The 19,768-nt window shown below is 38.5% G+C and overlaps 1 protein-coding gene across 10 annotated transcripts in view; it reads right to left on the minus strand.

Annotated features, from left to right (window-relative positions):
- PKD (serine/threonine-protein kinase D3) overlaps nt 1-19,768 on the minus strand; it is a 114,887-nt gene that overhangs the window by 1,617 nt on the left and 93,502 nt on the right. For all 10 annotated transcript variants that reach the window (XM_073959917.1, XM_073959916.1, XM_073959911.1 and 7 more), the window contains 3 exons: nt 5,825-6,920; nt 5,552-5,760; nt 35-380 (listed from right to left, as the gene is read on the minus strand). In XM_073959917.1, coding sequence (XP_073816018.1) covers nt 35-380; nt 5,552-5,760; nt 5,825-6,920 — 1,651 coding nt within the window. The remainder of the gene's footprint in view (nt 1-34; nt 381-5,551; nt 5,761-5,824; nt 6,921-19,768) is intronic.

Genomic DNA, 19,768 nt, shown 5'->3' on the forward strand with positions numbered 1-19,768 from the left:
AGTGAAATAAAAATAAAATTTCCCAAAAACTTACCCAAATACGCTGGTGTTCCCACCACCGATCGACGAAATGATTTCTCGCCAATAATACGAGCATAACCGAAATCACACAATTTCACTTGGGGAAATTCAGCATCTGACGAAAGCAGGACATTTTCCGGTTTCAAATCACAGTGTACAACATTTTGACTATGCAAATGTTTGAGCGCTATCAGGATTTGTGTTATCAAAAATTTCGTCACTCGTTCACTTAACCGTCCTCGCTCGTGTGAGAGAATCATTTCCAACATATCACCTTTGAGCTTTTCCATTACCACAAAAATACGTTCGGGAGTTTCGAACATTCGTTCAAGATTCACAACGCCACAATGGGAAATATTCTGAAAGAAAAAAATATTTTGGATAAGGTTACTCTATCGCAACAGAATAAGTTTAGTATTTCTTTTATCTTCAGGAGACCTATAAATGCTCTTTCGTTTTAAAGAAACTTCTTATAAAAACTTTGAGGGTCTTCTACCTATAGAAGACTTTTATTATGTTATGTTTCCACCTCTTCTATATTTCAGAACTGCAAGAATATACTAATTTTTACTATTTTTACTATGATTGTTTTTTTTGTGTCCAGGTCTAGGAATGTGTTTGATTGGTTGGTAACCACAAAGCTGCTAGCGTTAATTTAGTAGGTTTGGCGGGGAAGTTGAAAAGGTGCAGTGTGTTGTGCGGAAGTAGTTCAGTCAACACTACTCTGGTTTGTCGCGGCAGCTGACGTTTTTCAGATGAACCACGGGATAGTCGTTTATGGCATATTTGACTGCATCTGTATGAATGCTATCTAAGCCTGCTTGATAGGCATGCTGATTTAGGGACATATCTCTTTCTAAATCATGAAGATCCCCCTTGACATGCCTGGGTGTGGGAGTTCGATTGGGGTGACTCTCACGGTAACACCAGATCAAGTACTGCCAGGTAGAGCTGTCCGACTATCATTTTGTTTGCTGTCGCAAAACAAAGTTTACGTCGACCACCAAAACAAATTATTACGGTTATCTGTCGCGACTTATTTAATTGGGGTACACACGATCAGTTTTGACTGACAGCTTTGCTCGAAAATCGGTTGCTTGATAGTGTGGCCGCTCATTTTTGTCAGTCATCAGGCAAAATATTTTGGTTGCTGTACAGTTTGACATTTATCGATATTTCCGAAAAATCGACAGCCGAAACTGATCGTGTGTACCCCGCTTTAAAGCATTAAACAACGCTTAGCAACAGTGATTAAAACGATAGTTCGACTATCGATAGTTTGCCAGCTCTACTGCAAGGAGAGCGTTCATTTTGCTGGCGTACTGCAAACATTTTCAACTCCTCATGCAGATGATACAGGAATGGCATGAAGAGGCACACAGTTGAAGTTCTTAAGACCTCGGAACATCAGAAATGAAGTAGAGCAAGAAAGCCAGCCGTACCGAGGCCTTCAGGGCGGCGTTCTGACAGGTTTGAATATTTATGTTCGTGGATCACACTGGCCCCGCATAGCTAACATTTCTTTGTAGAGTAGATGATTATTAAGGTCGTCTACTGCATAGTAGATGGCCTCTTAGTTCGCTTACTGTAGAGTACATGACCCCTAGGGTCATCCACTGTAGAGTAGATAGCCCCTGGGATCGTCTACCGTAGAGTAGATGGCCCATGGGGTCGTCTACTATAGAGTAGATGGCCCATAGGGTCGTCTACTGTAGAGTAGATGGCCCATAGGGTCGTCTACTGTAGAGTAGATTGCCCATAGTGTCGTCTACTGTAGAGTAGATGGCCCATAGGGTCGTCTACTGTAAAGTAGATGACCCATAGGGTCGTCTACTGTAGAGTAGATGGCCCATAGGGTCGTCTACTTTAGCGTAGATGGCCCATAGGGTCGTCTACTGTAGAGTAGATGACCCATAGGGTCGTCTACTGTAGAGTAGATGGCCCATAGGGTCGTCTACTGTAGAGTAGATGGCCCATAGGGTCGTCTAGTTTAGAGTAGATGGCCCATATGGTCGTCTACTTTAGAGTAGATGGCCCATAGGGTCGTCTACTTTAGAGTAGATGGCCCATAGGGTCGTCTACTTTAGAGTAGATGGCCCATAGGGTCGTCTACTTTAGAGTAGATGGCCCATAGGGTCGTCTACTTTAGAGTAGATGGCCCATAGGGTCGTCTAGTTTAGAGTAGATGGCCCATAGGGTCGTCTACTTTAGAGTAGATGGCCCATAGGGTCGTCTACTGTAGAGTAGATGGCCCATAGGGTCGTCTACTGTAGAGTACATTGCCCCTAGCTTAGTATACTGTAGTGTATATGGCCAATAGGGTTGTCTACTGCAGAGTAGATGGCCCCTGCTTGATAGGCATGCTGATTTAGGGACATATCTCTTTCTAAATCATGAAGATCCCCCTTGACATGCCTGGGTGTGGGAGTTCGATTGGGGTGACTCTCACGGTAACACCAGATCAAGTACTGCCAGGTAGAGCTGTCCGACTATCATTTTGTTTGCTGTCGCAAAACAAAGTTTACGTCGACCACCAAAACAAATTATTACGGTTATCTGTCGCGACTTATTTAATTGGGGTACACACGATCAGTTTTGACTGACAGCTTTGCTCGAAAATCGGTTGCTTGATAGTGTGGCCGCTCATTTTTGTCAGTCATCAGGCAAAATATTTTGGTTGCTGTACAGTTTGACATTTATCGATATTTCCGAAAAATCGACAGCCGAAACTGATCGTGTGTACCCCGCTTTAAAGCATTAAACAACGCTTAGCAACAGTGATTAAAACGATAGTTCGACTATCGATAGTTTGCCAGCTCTACTGCAAGGAGAGCGTTCATTTTGCTGGCGTACTGCAAACATTTTCAACTCCTCATGCAGATGATACAGGAATGGCATGAAGAGGCACACAGTTGAAGTTCTTAAGACCTCGGAACATCAGAAATGAAGTAGAGCAAGAAAGCCAGCCGTACCGAGGCCTTCAGGGCGGCGTTCTGACAGGTTTGAATATTTATGTTCGTGGATCACACTGGCCCCGCATAGCTAACATTTCTTTGTAGAGTAGATGATTATTAAGGTCGTCTACTGCATAGTAGATGGCCTCTTAGTTCGCTTACTGTAGAGTACATGACCCCTAGGGTCATCCACTGTAGAGTAGATAGCCCCTGGGATCGTCTACCGTAGAGTAGATGGCCCATGGGGTCGTCTACTATAGAGTAGATGGCCCATAGGGTCGTCTACTGTAGAGTAGATGGCCCATAGGGTCGTCTACTGTAGAGTAGATTGCCCATAGTGTCGTCTACTGTAGAGTAGATGGCCCATAGGGTCGTCTACTGTAAAGTAGATGACCCATAGGGTCGTCTACTGTAGAGTAGATGGCCCATAGGGTCGTCTACTTTAGCGTAGATGGCCCATAGGGTCGTCTACTGTAGAGTAGATGACCCATAGGGTCGTCTACTGTAGAGTAGATGGCCCATAGGGTCGTCTACTGTAGAGTAGATGGCCCATAGGGTCGTCTAGTTTAGAGTAGATGGCCCATATGGTCGTCTACTTTAGAGTAGATGGCCCATAGGGTCGTCTACTTTAGAGTAGATGGCCCATAGGGTCGTCTACTTTAGAGTAGATGGCCCATAGGGTCGTCTACTTTAGAGTAGATGGCCCATAGGGTCGTCTACTTTAGAGTAGATGGCCCATAGGGTCGTCTAGTTTAGAGTAGATGGCCCATAGGGTCGTCTACTTTAGAGTAGATGGCCCATAGGGTCGTCTACTGTAGAGTAGATGGCCCATAGGGTCGTCTACTGTAGAGTAGATGGCCCATAGGGTCGTCTACTGTAGAGTACATTGCCCCTAGCTTAGTATACTGTAGAGTATATGGCCAATAGGATTGTCTACTGCAGAGTAGATGGCCCCTAGGGTCGTCTACTGTAGAGTAGATGGGCCCTAGCGTCGTATACTGTAGAGTATATGGCAAATGTGTTCGATCGTGTATTATTTCAGTTAGAAGTTTCTGATTCCTCTGTATCCAGACTAAAAGGTTCCGCAACCTGGACTGCTTGCATCCATAAACAATCAGGAGACAGGTCAGTGGGGTTAGCTGTGCAGCTAAACAAATGCAGCGTGTCGTAGGTCGAACCCACATGCCGGGCATGTGTTGGGTATCGTGACAATAATTCGGGAACAATACAATTAAGGCGCCTGCATCAAACGGATTTTAACTGAACTAAAACCACTCGTGTTAGCCTTGACAGCTGGCGTTCTTCTACTGCGGTGGATGGTGGTGGTTTCCAAGTACCGCATTCACACTGTATCTCTGTACTACCTACGCGACTGCATCAGCGTAAATACTATCTAATCCTGCTTGATAGGTTCGTTGGTCTAGAGGTTCCCGTTTATACCTTTGCACCTCTCTCTATCTCTAGATCATGAAGATCTCTCCTGACATACCTGGGTGGGGGAAGCCTGTCCATTAAATCGGGATCCTCTTGCGTTGATGCACCGGTAAAACCTCCGTTTCCTTATGAAAATGATCCACTGGTGTCATGAAGGGCGGAGTTCTGGCAGGTTTGATTATTCTTGCACTGCATAGCTCTAACATTTGTATGCCACGCTGACGCCGCATAGCTTATCACCGACCGCCCTATTGCTATGTAAGAATTCAACGAGGTTTTTTTGGCAGCACACCAAGCGCTGCCGGCCGGCAACTTGAGGAACTTGTTTATAAATTATGGGATAGTCTTCTTTATTGGAAAGACTTTCGAAGGTCTTATTTGTATAGAAGACCTTAGGAAGTCAGTTAACTGTTCGAAGGTCGTCTATCTTTAGAAAACATTTAGGATATCTTCTGTCTACAAATAACCAAGACATTGTTTTGCACTGTGGCCTTGAACCAACTTTAAATAAAAGGAGCTTCTCATCTATGAACATTGTAGTTTCAGAATCCGCAAAAAGGTGTAAGCTCCTTTCATTTAAAGTTGGTTTAAGAGCACCGTGGGAAGTCAGTTAGTTGAATTTTCGTAGGTCATCTATCTTTAGAAAATATTTGGGAGATTTTCTGTCTACAAATTACCCTTTCTTTATCGTTTGTTTATATATCTTGAGCAGATATTCTATTTGCGATAGTTTTTCTGGAGGTCTTTCAATCGTTGAAGATTTTTATATGCAAGGAGCCATCAATAAGTCTTCCATCTATAGAATACCAATAACAGGTATTCACACTTTGCAATACCTTTCGGATGTGTTTTATCCGAAGAAACCCGTAAAAGGTCAGTGTGGTTGCAGATGATCTTTACAAAGTTTTCTAACTGTATGGAGGACTCAGTATGGGTTTTATTTACAGAAGATTTTTACGAGGTGTGCTCCATCTGTAGAAGACTTTCATATAGAGAACCTTTTGAGTTCTTTCTACATATGACCTTTACAAGGTTTTCTTTCTGTAGAAGATTTTCAGGAAACTTTCGTTAGATTGCAAATCTCTTGAATCTCCTTTATAGATTTCCTCTAATCAGATTATCATTTATCATCTCGTCCTTACCTGTAATATGGCAACTTCATTTTTAAGCTGAGCTTCTTGTTTGGTTGGAAAACGCAGTTTATCGATGACTTTAATGGCAACCTCTCGTTTCGTTTTCTTGTGGACACCGCCATAGACAACACCGAATTGGCCAGAACCCAATACTTCATCAGGGAATATTTGATACAATTGACCCATGTCCTGGACATTTTCTTCGGATTCACAGCATTCTAAAACAAGTACAAATTGCATTTATTAAACACACACACAGTGAAAATCCTCCCTGCAACTTACGTGTATTTGTGACATGCATGTAGGCCTGCTTAATTGTTGTCTCCCAACTCTTGCCAATATCAGTGCCAATACCACTCTCAGGTGGTGGTAAACGTACTGCTTGTTCTTCTCTAACTCCTGCCAAAGGATCTTGACCCACATAATAGTTCACATTGGGCGTTTTTAATTCAAAACAATAATTGTTATCTACCCGCACATCATTATTCGTTTCAATGGCTTGAATCTCAGCCAATGGTATCTCTTTGTGGTATTTACTACCCTGTTCGGAGATGAACAGCGTTATGGTTTTCGAGTCCAAACGCCAGAAATAACGTTTAACCGTCGAATCTAAACTGGTGTAGTGTACCAGCCAACCCTCTTTTAGAGCTTGGCCGCCACGTTTCTTGGTGTGTTTCACTGATTGTACAATACGCATTAGCGGTATATTGGCACTTGGCGATGATGATGAACTTGACTGTTCCGATTGTCCATCTATAGATTGTCCTTCACCGGCACTACGATTTTCATTGTGATACTTTGCATGGTCACTATCACTACTCTTGAGACCATTCACCAGTTCCGGAGGAGAATTATGAGCATTTGTTGTTGTCTTAACACCCATCGATCCAGGCCGACCACCAGTTTTGTGAGCCATACCACCACCACGAACGTATTCATTTGATGTTGTCTCATCAAAATCGCTATCATCAAATTCTTCACGAAAGAAGTTATCACGTTCCTTGTGGGCCATGCCGTGTGTGGGTGTAAAGGTCTCATTAAAATCATTCGGTTGCAGTTGTTTTTCACCGGTACAGTCTTGTGGCACTTTATCCATACATTTCTTATGGGTATTATATTGGCAATCGCGGCATTGAAGGCCCTGTTTAAACAGGCCCTTGAGAAGTTTTTTACAATATTGACAAACCGTGGGAATACCATAGGTGTGAACCATAAACGTATGTGGTATTCGTATGTTCTGATAGGCTAAACTGGTGGCGCATATTCCGATATTATTTATATGGCCAACAGATGATGGCAGGTTTTGTTGTTGTTGTTGGCCATTTCGACTTCCAGCCGAAGAAGATCGATGATGACTTCTGTTAAAGGTTGGCACACTCTGTAAAAAGAAAGAACGGACTCAGTTTGTAAGTTTTCAATAATCTAAAATAATTTTAGGATCTGATTGATACGATTATAATAGAGGGGTAAGTATGTAAAATATCATTTAGATTAATTATCAACTACATACATATTAGAGTGGTTTTAAAAAATCGATGTATGATTTTTTTATGCGGCACCCCCCTAAAGTGTTTAGTTTTGTTAGATTTTACGATTGCCAAAGTTTGAGCACAATCGGAATATGTTAACACGTGCCACTGGGGCCTCAAAATTTCCTTGGGCCCTATATATAGCAAATATTAAAATCCGACACGATTTTCAAAACTTTTTGTAGGATTACTTGTTTAGCCACAGAAATGAACTGGTAAAAATTTCTCATCGATTGCACAGTAAATGTGGCCTTAATGGATAATTTGAGGCCGCAGTGGCACGTGTTCACGTATTGCGATTATGCTCAGATTTTGCCAAACTTAAAATCTAACTATTAATTGAATACCTAAGTTAGAACAAATTTTACGTCAGATGCGGTGGGATTTATAAATGATTGTAAAGAGCTTCGTCGCAGTCACACTAATAAGAAGAGGATCGGGAAACTGACGATGGATGACCTGAGGTTGATACCCAGCAACATGGGTCGAAAAACCCACTACGAAGAAAAACCTATTACAAATATGAAAGATAGGGAGCAACTGCCCTGAACGGTTTTAATATAGCAAAACCACGGACTTATCTTGCTCCCTCTTTCATCTCAAGTTGACACTGACTTCCCCTTGGTGTCACCTGGAGAAGCTGTCTTTAAAACTCGTTATAAGTAGTGAGCTAACATGTGCCGCGCGTTCACCCATAAGAACGTTACCAAAAAGCAACATACTATAAAAAAACAAGTAAAGGCGTTAAGTTGGGCCAGATAGAACTTTCATTACACCTTTCACCATAAAAAATAATTGAAACCGGATTTCAACAATTTCGTTTGTATGAAAGAATGTGACTAAGTACCAAATTTCAGACATTTCGGTACGACATTGAGGCTAAAACCTTGAAAATACCGAAAATCGGGATGTACCGTTCTATTCCAACAATAGATCCTACGTGAAACTATTCCAACAAATTTCAGGAGGCAAGTTTTGTACCTCCAATGAGACTAAATACCAAATTTTAGCCATTTTGGTGGGATATTGAGGCCACAACTTTCGGAACTTTCATATTCCAACAATAGATCCTACGTGGATCTATTCCAACAAATTTCAGGTGGAAAGTTTCCAAATTTTAGCCATTTTGGTGGGATATTGAGGCCACAACTTTCGGAATACAGAAAACAATAGATCCTATGTGGATCTATTCCAACAAATTTCAAGTGGCAAGTTTTATACCTCCAATGGAGACTAAATACCAAATTGTAGCCATGTTGGTGGGATATTGAGGCCACAACTTTCGGAATAAGAAAATCGGGAGGTCCCGTTCTATTCCAACAATAGATCCTACGTGGATCTATTCCAACAAATTTCAGGTGGAAAGTTTCATACATCCAACGGAGACTAAATGCCAAATTTTAGCCATTTTGGTGGGATATTGAGGCAAGAACTTTCGAAATACAGAAAATCGAGAGGTACAGTTTTATGGAGGCTATATGAAGACGTAGGCCTATACTGACAAATTTCAGGTGGAAACTTTTATACCCTTAAAGGAGTCTAAGTACCAAATTTCAGCCATGTTGGTGGGATATTGAGGCCACAACATTCGAAATACAGAAAACCGGGAGGTACCGTTATATGGGGTCTATATGAAGACGTGGACCTATACCAACAAATTTCAGGTAGAAAGTTTTATACCCTCAACGAAGACAAAATACCAAATTTCAGCCCATTCGGTGGGATATTGAGGAGACAACCTTCAAAATGTTGAAAATCGGGAGGTACCACCCTATGTGAAGACGTGGATCTATAAATTTTAGGTGGAAAGTTTTATACCCTCAACGAGGACATATTACCAAATTTCAGGAAGTTCGGTGGGATATTGGATCGTTTTAAGGACCATGATCTGCGAATCTGCACCTGGAATGTTCTGAATATTTATATATAGAAGGTGCACTTTACGCACTGACAGATTTACTTGCAAATTACAAGGCCATATTCACCCCGGTGATTGAAAGACTTCCTACAATACGGATAAAACCAAAATTTTTTCAAAATCAGCTTTATTTACGCTCATGCCCCCACCCCCCACTGAAGAATTGGACGAATTGACAGTCCAACTATATATTTTACGGGCGCTTAGAAGAAACATATGACCTCTGCTGTCCTGCTCATGACATTAAAATTGTTTTAGACAATTTTTATGCCAAAAGGAGAATATCTTTGGTCCAACAGTCAGGAAATTCAGTCTTCACAGTGCACTATAGGTAATTTGCCCAGTTTTTGAGGCAAAAAGTCGATTTTGCAACTTTTAATAATAATAATTTTTTAGTTTGCATTGAAAAAAGAACATGTCAAAATTTATTAACATGAATGATATTTTTCAAAATAGCGTCATTATCGCGGTTTAAATTACAGTCAAAGCGAAAATTTCGAAGAAAAACTAAAAAAAATATATTATAAGTCATATTTCAATGTATTTAAAATCGAGGAAAAATAAACCAAATATAAATATATGTAAAATGGAATAGATTGCCAATTGCGAGGGGAATTTATTTAATATGTAATATAGCTTAAACATTTTGGGTAGCGACCAATAAACTCAAAAAGTCAGAAATAAATATTTTATTTTTCCTAAACTCACTTCATATAGACTTATACTAAATTGGCCGTGTTTGGCCGTGATTTTGCCGCATAGAACACATTACTGAAAGTCTTCTGCATTGGCATTACCAGGTTTCAAAACCCGATTATGCCCGTTTTTTGATATTTATGAGATTTTATTAGGTTACTTCTCAATAAAAAGTCCTAAAATTGTGGAAATTTGGTTTGAGGAAATAAACAATAAATGTAAAAATATTGTTGTTTACAATTTCATTGCAAGTAAAATAAGTAATGGCGAAAATTGTTCGGTATATCCGTGGTTTTCTATAAACGGTGCGGCAGTAGTAAGCTATATTTTATCTCTCTTTTACATGTTAATCATTGATACGGTTTAAAGGAGTACTAAACTCGTATTTATTAACATATATTCAAAAAATATACAAAACTGTAGTAACAATTCATTGGAAAATCTACTCGCGGGTACAAAATTTTTGTTACTTACTACCGTGATCGTTTTTAACAGTTTCTTGTGTATAAGAAAACTAATGAAAATAGCATTGGAAAAAATAGCTTTGTTCCTTATATACGTAGTTGCTTATAACCGTTGTTCGTTATATCCGAATTTTTCTGTGAAAATCTTTGTTTTATCTCACTTTTACACATAAATAATTTAAAAAGTTAAAAAATCCTTTAATTCCGCTGTTATTAATTTTTGTCTCAAAAACAGGGCAAATTACCTATAGTGCAGTGATACGTTTAACAATAGAACGAGGCAAAAAACATGGTAGATAGCAATACAAAATTTAAGTAACACGACATTGATAAGGGCTCATCATATCTATGAACATTGCTGTTTCAGAATCCTCAAAAACTTCCCAGGTATAAACACCTTTCATTTAAAGTTAGTTAAGGCGCAACGTGCATGACATTGTTTTATAAGGAGGCTATACGGTCCCAATTTTAACTTCTATATATCAAAAATGGTAAAACCTACGAATCTTGTAGAGAATATTCACAGCTACAACATTCGCTCTAATCCCATATCAATAAGACTTGCGGTTTCCAAGCAAAAACCCCAAAAAAAACGTAAACTTTGATCGCGATAAATTTAAAAAGCGCTCCGGCGATTTTTTTGTGTTATTGTTTTTTTAATTGTTCTCCTCTGTGGACACTGTATTTTCAGAATCCGCAAAAACTTCCCAGGTGTAAGCACCTCTCATTTAAAGTTGCTTCAGATGCACCGTGATGTTAGACAGTAGTTCCTTTATCTAAGTGCTACATTGATATAATTTGCGTCAAGTGAGAGGTCAAGTGTTGGTTTTTAAGTTTTCGTAAGTTGTGCGAATATACCCCTAGAATTTAAATTACTGATTAAAAAATTTTCCCACAAAAGTTGTATATCCCCATAGAAGTCTAAGTGCACAATTTAATTTCGGTGGAGGTCACAATCTTTAAAATACCTAAAATCGGGAGGTACCGTTCTATGGGACCTATATGAAGACGTTGATCTATTCCAACAAATTTCAGACGGAAAGTTTTATACGCCCAAAGGAGTCTAAGTACCAAATTTTAGCCATTTCGGTGCGATATTGGGGCGTTTTAAGGACCATGATCTGCAAATCTGCAAATCTGCAGCTGGAATGTTCGTAATCTTTATAAAGAAGGTGCACTTTGCGCACTGACAAATGTTGTTGCAAAGTACAACGCCGATAAGGAGTCACAACAACACCTAAAGGTAACGTACCAAACTCAAGCTGTCATGAGGATAAAACATCTGGTCTCCATCTTCACCCCGTTGCGTGAAAGGCTTGACTTTTATTCGCATAAAAGCTACATTTTCAGAAGAAACATATGACTGTTGTCCTGCACATGGCATTAAAATTATTTTAGGCGATTTAAATGCCGAAATTGGAAACGAAAATATGTTTGGCCCAACAGTCGGTAAATTCAGTTTCCACAGTGAAACGTCTGACATTGGAATGAAGATGATACATTTCACAGCGGTAAAAAATGGTTGCTACCACTATCAAACTGTCACCAGATCAAAACACACAAGTAAAATTAATCGCGTCGTGATAGATGGAAAACATTACGATTCTTCCAAGCAGAAACCAAAGACTGGGACTACCACCTTGTTGCAGCAAAGGTACGTACTCGAATAAACGTAGCACATTGGTTCAGAATCGCTTTTTCCTGGTCAAAACTCTTTTTGTTCGACAGATAACATAATCAGCTTTCCGATGCATTAACATTCGAATTAGGGAGAGGAATTCAAGGTCAAATTTAAAAAACCGAGTTTTTCATATTTTGCAGAGTTCTTCATATGTTCTAACTATTTCTATAGAAGTTGAAGTTGGGACAATGAACTGACTGTATCACCTCCTTATAAAACAATGTCATGTACGGTGCGCCCTAAATAACTTTAAATGAATTGATTTTTATACGGGCAAATTGTGCCTCATCGAAATAATGGTTTTAGACCCCAAGTATGCGTGGACGAAATCCGTTTCAGACAGTTTGGAGTCGATTAAGCAATGTCCGTCCGTCTGTCTGACTGGCTGGTGCGCACGATAACTCTCGAACGGATGAACCGATTTGGTCCAAAATTTGGCTTTCGCAATATTTTGTCCAAACTTAGTTTAAGTTCGAAGATAAGCCATATCGGTTCACTCCTTCAGGTACCTCCCCCACAAAAGTTCGAAAATGTTCGGAAAATTTGTGCGCACGATAACTCTTGAAGGGAGTAACCGATTTAGTCCATACTTCTACGGCGGTAGAAGCTTCATCAGGGGCAAAACCATACTTCCTGAGAAAATAGCCTGAAAGGTTCAAAAACCCCTATGACGCCGTGTGTAGTGGTTGGAGCGCAAGATAACTCTCGAACGGATCTGCCGATTCGTTTCAAAATTTGGCTTTCATAACATTTTGTCCAAACTTAGTTTAAGTTCGAAGATAAGCCATATCGGTTCACTCCTTCAGGTACCTCCTCCACAAAAGTTCGAAAATTTTCCAAAAATTGTGCGCACGATAACTCTTGAAGGGAAGGACCAATTTGGTCCATACTTTACGCATCCTAATATATATACCAGATATATATCAGGTTTGAATATGGACTATATTTGCCCATTCCTTCGGGTACCTCCTACACAAAATTTCGGATAAGTTCACTTTAAGACCTGCTCTTGACGAACTTTGATTTCTGTTGAAGCAACTTGGAATCGTTGTCTCAATTACAACGGTAAATTTTTTTCAGTGGCAATCCATACTTCTTGTGGAAACAGCCCGAAAACTGTAAAAACCTCTATGGCACCATATGTAGTACCTGGAGAGCACAATAACTCTCGAACTTATAAACCGATTTGGTCCAAAATTTGGCCTTCGTCATATTTTGTCTAAACTTAGTTTAACTTCTAAAATGGCCCATATCGGTCCTCTCATTTGGATACCTCCCCCACAAAAGTTCAACATTTGTGTCAAAGTGCGGAGATCCTTTGCAAATTTATACCGATGAGGTTTTATGTGGTCCTGTTTACAGTCATATATGTTTTCCGTAGACAAGTCCATGATTCCTGGCATACTGGTCCAATAGGTGTACTGAATGACTGAAATGACTAGTGGGCGCGATATCTATCCAAAAGATATGACTCTCAAAATAAGATCCACTTCCGTTATGCACTATGTCGGTCTATTCCCTCCTCCGCAAAACTTTTGAACTTTAATCCTTATCCACATTTTGTCGGCAAGTTCAAATGTCCAAAAAGTGACACAAAATTCTGAAAATACCCTAAATACATTCGATCTGTCCGTAGATGAAAGTTCCAATTCACATATGCTGAGGGTATATCTCTGTCGTCAAAGCTGACTGATACTTTTTTACTTGTTGAGTTTTCTTTTATACAAACATTGTAGATTCAGAATTTGAAAAAAAACTTCCCTGGTGTAAGCACCTTCCACTTTAAGTTAGTTAAGGCGCACCGTGCATGACATTGTTTTGTAAGTATGCGATACAGTCAGTTCATTGTCCCAATTTCAACTTCTATATCTCAAAAATGGTAAAACCTAGGAAAAAATCAGAAGGGTCGATCTAGCAAAGAATTTTGAACTTGGATCGTGATTAAAAAGCGTTTCGACGATTTTTTGCTTTTTTAATTTTTCTCATCTAAGAAACTTCCTAGGTGTAAGCGCCTTCCATGGTTCAGGCGCACCGTGACACATAAGTGTGTTTTTGGTTATAGTTTTGGTTTGTATATAAATAACTAAGTTTACCTTCCATGCTACAAAATTTCATGGTTACGAAAAGAAAGGTTTTAAAATCATGATAGAGGAATTCCAGGTTTTTTTTTTATCGATGCAATATGCGATGCTGTACGGTATTTTTAAGTTTTTATGCTACCTTTGATTATCAGTAATGAATAACTCGAAATATGTATTTTTTTTAATTGATGGCATTTTTTCTTTCTTAATACACATTTTTATTTTTTTTTAAGAAATATGTATGTATACATACATATGTTCCCACAACATCCCTGAAGGGACAAGGGAGACTTCTCGCATATCAATGAGTGCACGCCGATTCATATTGGCTCAATGATATGGGACCTACTTTTTATTGCCGAGTCCGAACGGCGTGTCTTACGACACCACTTGTAGAGAAGTTTTTCATGGCTGAAATACTCAGGAGATGTCGCCAGCATTACTGAGGGGGAATTTTGCCACCGTTGTAAATTTGATGTTGCTTGGCCTGGGATTCGAACCGCAGACCTTCAGAGTGCAAGGCGGTCGTGCTAACCATTACACCACGGTAGCCCCGGTGTATGTATATGTAGCCAAAATGGTCCATCTGTCCATTACGAAATAATGAAAATATTATATAATGTTTCGCAATCATACATATGTTTTCCCACAACATCCCCGAAGGAACAGGGGAGACTTCAAAATCATATAAATAAATTCCGCGGAAAACTAGTGCCCAGGCCGCGTCCGACTATAGCCCTCTTTTACTTATTTTTAAATTAAAATCGGTGACAACCGAAAATTGGGGCTTTGACCAGGGAAAACGATTTTTGAACGAAAAATTGTGCGGCCCCTGAAAACGTTTTAGAATCGAGATGTGCGAATCTGCTCCTGGGGTATGCGGACTGACTACAATAACTAGAAGCTGTACCAATTCAAGAACTTTTCGAAATCTTTATAAATGTACTTAAATGTGAGACTTAAATTTTAAAAACTTCTTCAATAAGCGTTATACTCTTTAATTCCTCCCATCAACAAAAGTCATAAAATTATATATGAATTGACCTTAACGGAATCCTAAACAAATGACAATTACACTGTACAACAAAATTGAACTTTTTTAAAATTACAAGAAACCCCGCACAGATTATGAAAGAGGACCAAAAAAGAAGACACTTGTATCGGCGTTTTGAAAGTTTACGTCGAAAAGTAACCTAAATAGGCGTAGCAAATTCCGCCCATTTCTACAGGTTTTGAAATATTCGACATCAGATTCCTTGGAATCCTTGCATTTTAAGTATAAAGTGTCTTTGGCAATATTACTGACAACAATGCGGGTTATCCTTTATGAAAAAAATTAACCCTCATGCGAGTCACTAAAGGGGTCTTTTTGGTCCCTTTTTTCAAAAACGTTTGAAAAACTCCTTTAAAATGAGATCGTATCAAATCAAAATATTCTACAAAATTATTTGTCATAAAATTTTACTATAAGTCCTCGAATACACCAAAACTCTAAATCGTACCTAAACGCCAGGAATCTGCCAAAAGTAAAATCACGTTTTAGGGTTAATGTTGTACTTTATCTGAGTTTATTATGTTTTGTCCTACAAAACTTCATTCTAGATAGAAGCCGTCAAAGACAAAAATAATCTCCATCAAATTTTAGTATAAGTCGCCAAATAAATGAAATATGTATTTACAATATATATCAAGAAAATATATACATCAAATTTGCCAACAACACACCCTAATGTTTTTTGAATAAATTTGTTTTGTTCTTTTTTCGGGTTGATGCGTGAAAGTAACATGAAATTTAGTTTTAGACGAAAGTTGTTAAAAGAAGAAATATTCTACACAAAATTTCACTATAAGTCTCAGAACAAACTATATATCTAAGTAAAATACTTTGTTAAGAAAATTACGTTACAAAATTAGATATTATAGGTAGAAATTATTTGTTAAACTTTTAGAATCTTAATTGAAATTTATTCCATACTTAGTCAAAATCTCCTAAAGTACTTCATTTTTTGAGGATTGTGTCAAAAGAAGAAATGTTCCAAATCAAATTTCATTATGAGTCTCTTAACAAAAGAAATTAGTAGCTATAATATTTTGCATCTCCAGAAGCTTTCGATTTTCATATACGATTAAGACCATATTCTACCGTTTTTATTCACACTTTCGTTACCTGCGGTCACAATATATATTTTATTGATGTTTTTTCATAAGAAATTCTTTCAGAAGATTACATGTGCTCGATCCAAACTGTTTTTGGAATATCTATGGTAAATATATTGACAACATGGATCGCACTTTGTAAAATTACGTATTTTTGCCATGGTCCTAAATACTATAATGATGGCAACTACTCCTGCTCTGACAAATTTGACTGAATTAACCCTAGAAACTGGCATACATGTGTATATCATGAATGATCATAACAAATTTAGTTAGGATATGGCTAGTTATTTCGATTTCATTCAATTTTGTCAGAGCAGGAGTAGCTCCCATCATTATAGTATTTAGGACCATGCCAAAATCGTGGATGTTAGGACCCGTTCATTCACTGGACAATATCCGTAGACTATCCCCGCATTTTCACATACAATATCAGGAAACGTTGACTAATCCCGATGACTTTATTTTAGTTTATAGTAATAAAATACGAAATTTTACAAAGTGCGATCTATGTTGTCAATATTTTCCTTATTTATATTCACCATAGATATTCCAAAAACAGTTGGGATCGAACACATGTAATCTTCTGAAAGAATTTTTTATGACAAAACATCAATAAAATATATATTGTGACCGCAGGTAACGAAAATGTGAATAAAAACGGTAGAATATAGGACCATATATATATATATAATCATATATGAAAATCGAAAGCTTCTGGAGATGTAAAATGTTATAGCTACTAATTTCTTTTGTTAGGAAACTCATAATGAAATTTGATTTGGAACATTTCTTCTTTTGACACAATCCCCAAAAAGTGAAGGACTTTAGGAGATTTTGAGTAAGTATGGAATAAAATTCTATTAAGATTCTAAAAGTTTAACAAATAATTTCTACCTATAATATCTAATTTTGTAACGTAATTTTCTTAACAAAGTATTTTACTTAGATATATAGTTTGTTCTGAGACTTATAGTGAAATTTTGTGTAGAATATTTCTTCTTTTAACAACTTTCGTCTAAAACTAAATTTCATGTTACTTTCAAGCATCAACCCGAAAAAAGAACAAAACAAATTTATTCAAAAACAAGTGAGCAAAGGCTATAGTCGGGACGGGGCCGACCATGTGATGCCCTACACCACTAACCCTGTGCATAAGCTTTTCACTGGTAAACATTTATTTTAGGGAATATAATCCGACTACCACCAAACGTAATATGCCTCTTTCTCTATGGGACCCCCATAAGCAACCAAAATTTCGTGACCATCCGATCAAAATTACGACCTGTAGCGTGATTGCAAAAAATTGAAGAATTGGATGCATTACCGACTATTGTGATACCTCCCTTGTTTGACCACCTTCGCCAACCTATTTTACACCAATGTAAAGGTTATATTTTTATCTTCCATTGACAGGTTTTGCGGTTGGCATACCCCTACTAGAAGCCGATATATTCACAAAGAATAAAACTTTGAATTTGTCTCCACATGAGATTTTTCCCATTCCGACCCCTAAATATTATCCGACTATCACCAAAATCAATAGGCTTCTTCGTCTGTGGGGCCTCCATCAACCAGAAGCGGAGATATTGGCATAAGAATAAAACGTGGACTTTTCTCCACATAAGCTTTTCGATTATTCCGACTCCTGAAGATTATCCGACCATCACCAAACTAAATAGGCTTCTTCCTCTGTGGGACCCGCATCAACTCCCAAAAAATTCGCGACGATCCGATCAAAATTGCGACCTGTAGCGTGATTACAAACAAATTGGAAAATGGGATGCATTACCGACTATTGCGATATCTCTGTTGTTTGAGCAGCTACGACAACCTACTTTACGTCGTTGTAAAGGTGATATTTTCTACTTTCTTTGCCAGGTTTTGCTTTAGATATACCTCTTAAAGAAACAGAGATATTGTCTTTGAAATAAAACGTTGACCTTTCTCCAAATAAGTGTTTGCCCATTCCGACCCCTGAATATTATCCGACCATCATTAAAATCAGTAAGCTTCTTCCTCTGTGGGCCCCCAATTAACCCTAAAATTTCGTGACGATCCGATCAAAATTGCGACCTGTAGCGTGATTACAAAAAAATCGGCAAATAGGGTGCATTACCGACTATTGCGATATCTCTGTTGTTTGACCACCTACGACAACCTACTTTACATCGTTGTAAAGACGATATTTTCTGCTTTCCTCGTCAGGTTTTGCTTTAGATATACCTCTTAAAGAAACAGAAATATTGTCTTTGAAATAAAACGTTGACCTTTCTCCAAATAAGTGTTTGCCCATTCCGACCCCTGAATATTATCCGACCATCATCAAAATCAATAGGCTTCTTTCTCTTTGGGACCCCCATTAACCCCCAAAATTTCGTGACGATCCGATCAAAATTGCGACCTGTAGCGTGATTACAAAAAAACGGAAACTGGGATGCATTATCGACTATTGTCATATCTCTGCTATTTGACCACCTACGACAACCTACTTTACATCGTTGTAAAGGTGATATTTTCTACTTTTCTGATAGGTTTTGCTTTTGATATACCTCTTAAAGAAACAGAGATATTGGCTTTGAAATAAAATGTTGACTTTTCTCCAATTAAGTGTTTGCCCATTCCGACCACTAAATATTATCCGACCGTCGCCAAAATCAATAGGCTTCTTCATCTGTGAGACCCCCATTAACCCTCAAATTTTCGTGACTATCCGATCAAAATTGCGACCTGTAGCGTGATTTCCAAAAAAAATAGAAAAATGGGATGTATTACCGACTATTGCGATATCTCCGTTATTTGGTTACCTACGCCGACCTAGTTTGCATCATTGTAAAGACGGGATCTTCTTCTTTTATAGTCAGGCTTTGCTTTTGGAAAATTTTCAACCAAAGCTGTGATATTCGTCAATATAATAAAAATCGCAAAAATGCAAATTGGGGTTTTATTTGCTACTATTGTGATATCTTCGTTGCTTGATCACCTACGAGCACCTACCTTACATCATCTGAAAGGTGATATTTTCTACTTTCATTGTCGGGTTTTGCTTTTGGCGTACCCCGTACAGAAGCTGAGATATTCGCTTTGGAAAAAAACCTTGTCATTTTATCCACCTAAGTTTTTTACCCTTTCCGACCCCTAAATATTATCCGACCATCACCAAAATCAATAGGCTTCTTCCCCTCCGGGACCCCCATCAACCTGCAAAATTTCGTGACGATCCAATCAAAATTGCGACCTGTAGCGTGATTACAAGGTTTAGATGGACAGACGGACAGACGGACGGACGGACACACATGCCAGATCGACTCAGCTCGTCGAGACATTCATTTTGGTATATATAAGTATGGGTCTACGACCATTATTTCGATGCGTTACAAACTTTTTGGCCAAAACCAACTTATAATACCCTCCCCACATAGTGGTGTAGGGTATAAACATTAGGGTGTGTTGTTGGCAAATTTGATGTATATATTTTCTTGCTATATATTGTAAATACATATGTCATTTATTTGGCGACTTATACTAAAATTTGACGGAGATTATTTTTGTCTTTGACGTCTTCTATCTAGAATGAAGTTTTGTAGGACAAAACATAATAAACTCAGATAAAGTACAACATTAACCCTATAACGTGATTTTACTTTTGGCAGATTCCTGGTGTTTAGGTACGATTTAGAGTTTTGGTGTATTCGAGGAC

This window comes from Musca autumnalis, unplaced genomic scaffold, assembly GCF_047663935.1.
Source record: "Musca autumnalis isolate F117 unplaced genomic scaffold, ASM4766393v1 scaffold_1, whole genome shotgun sequence".
NCBI classification, from domain to species: Eukaryota; Metazoa; Arthropoda; class Insecta; order Diptera; family Muscidae; genus Musca; species Musca autumnalis.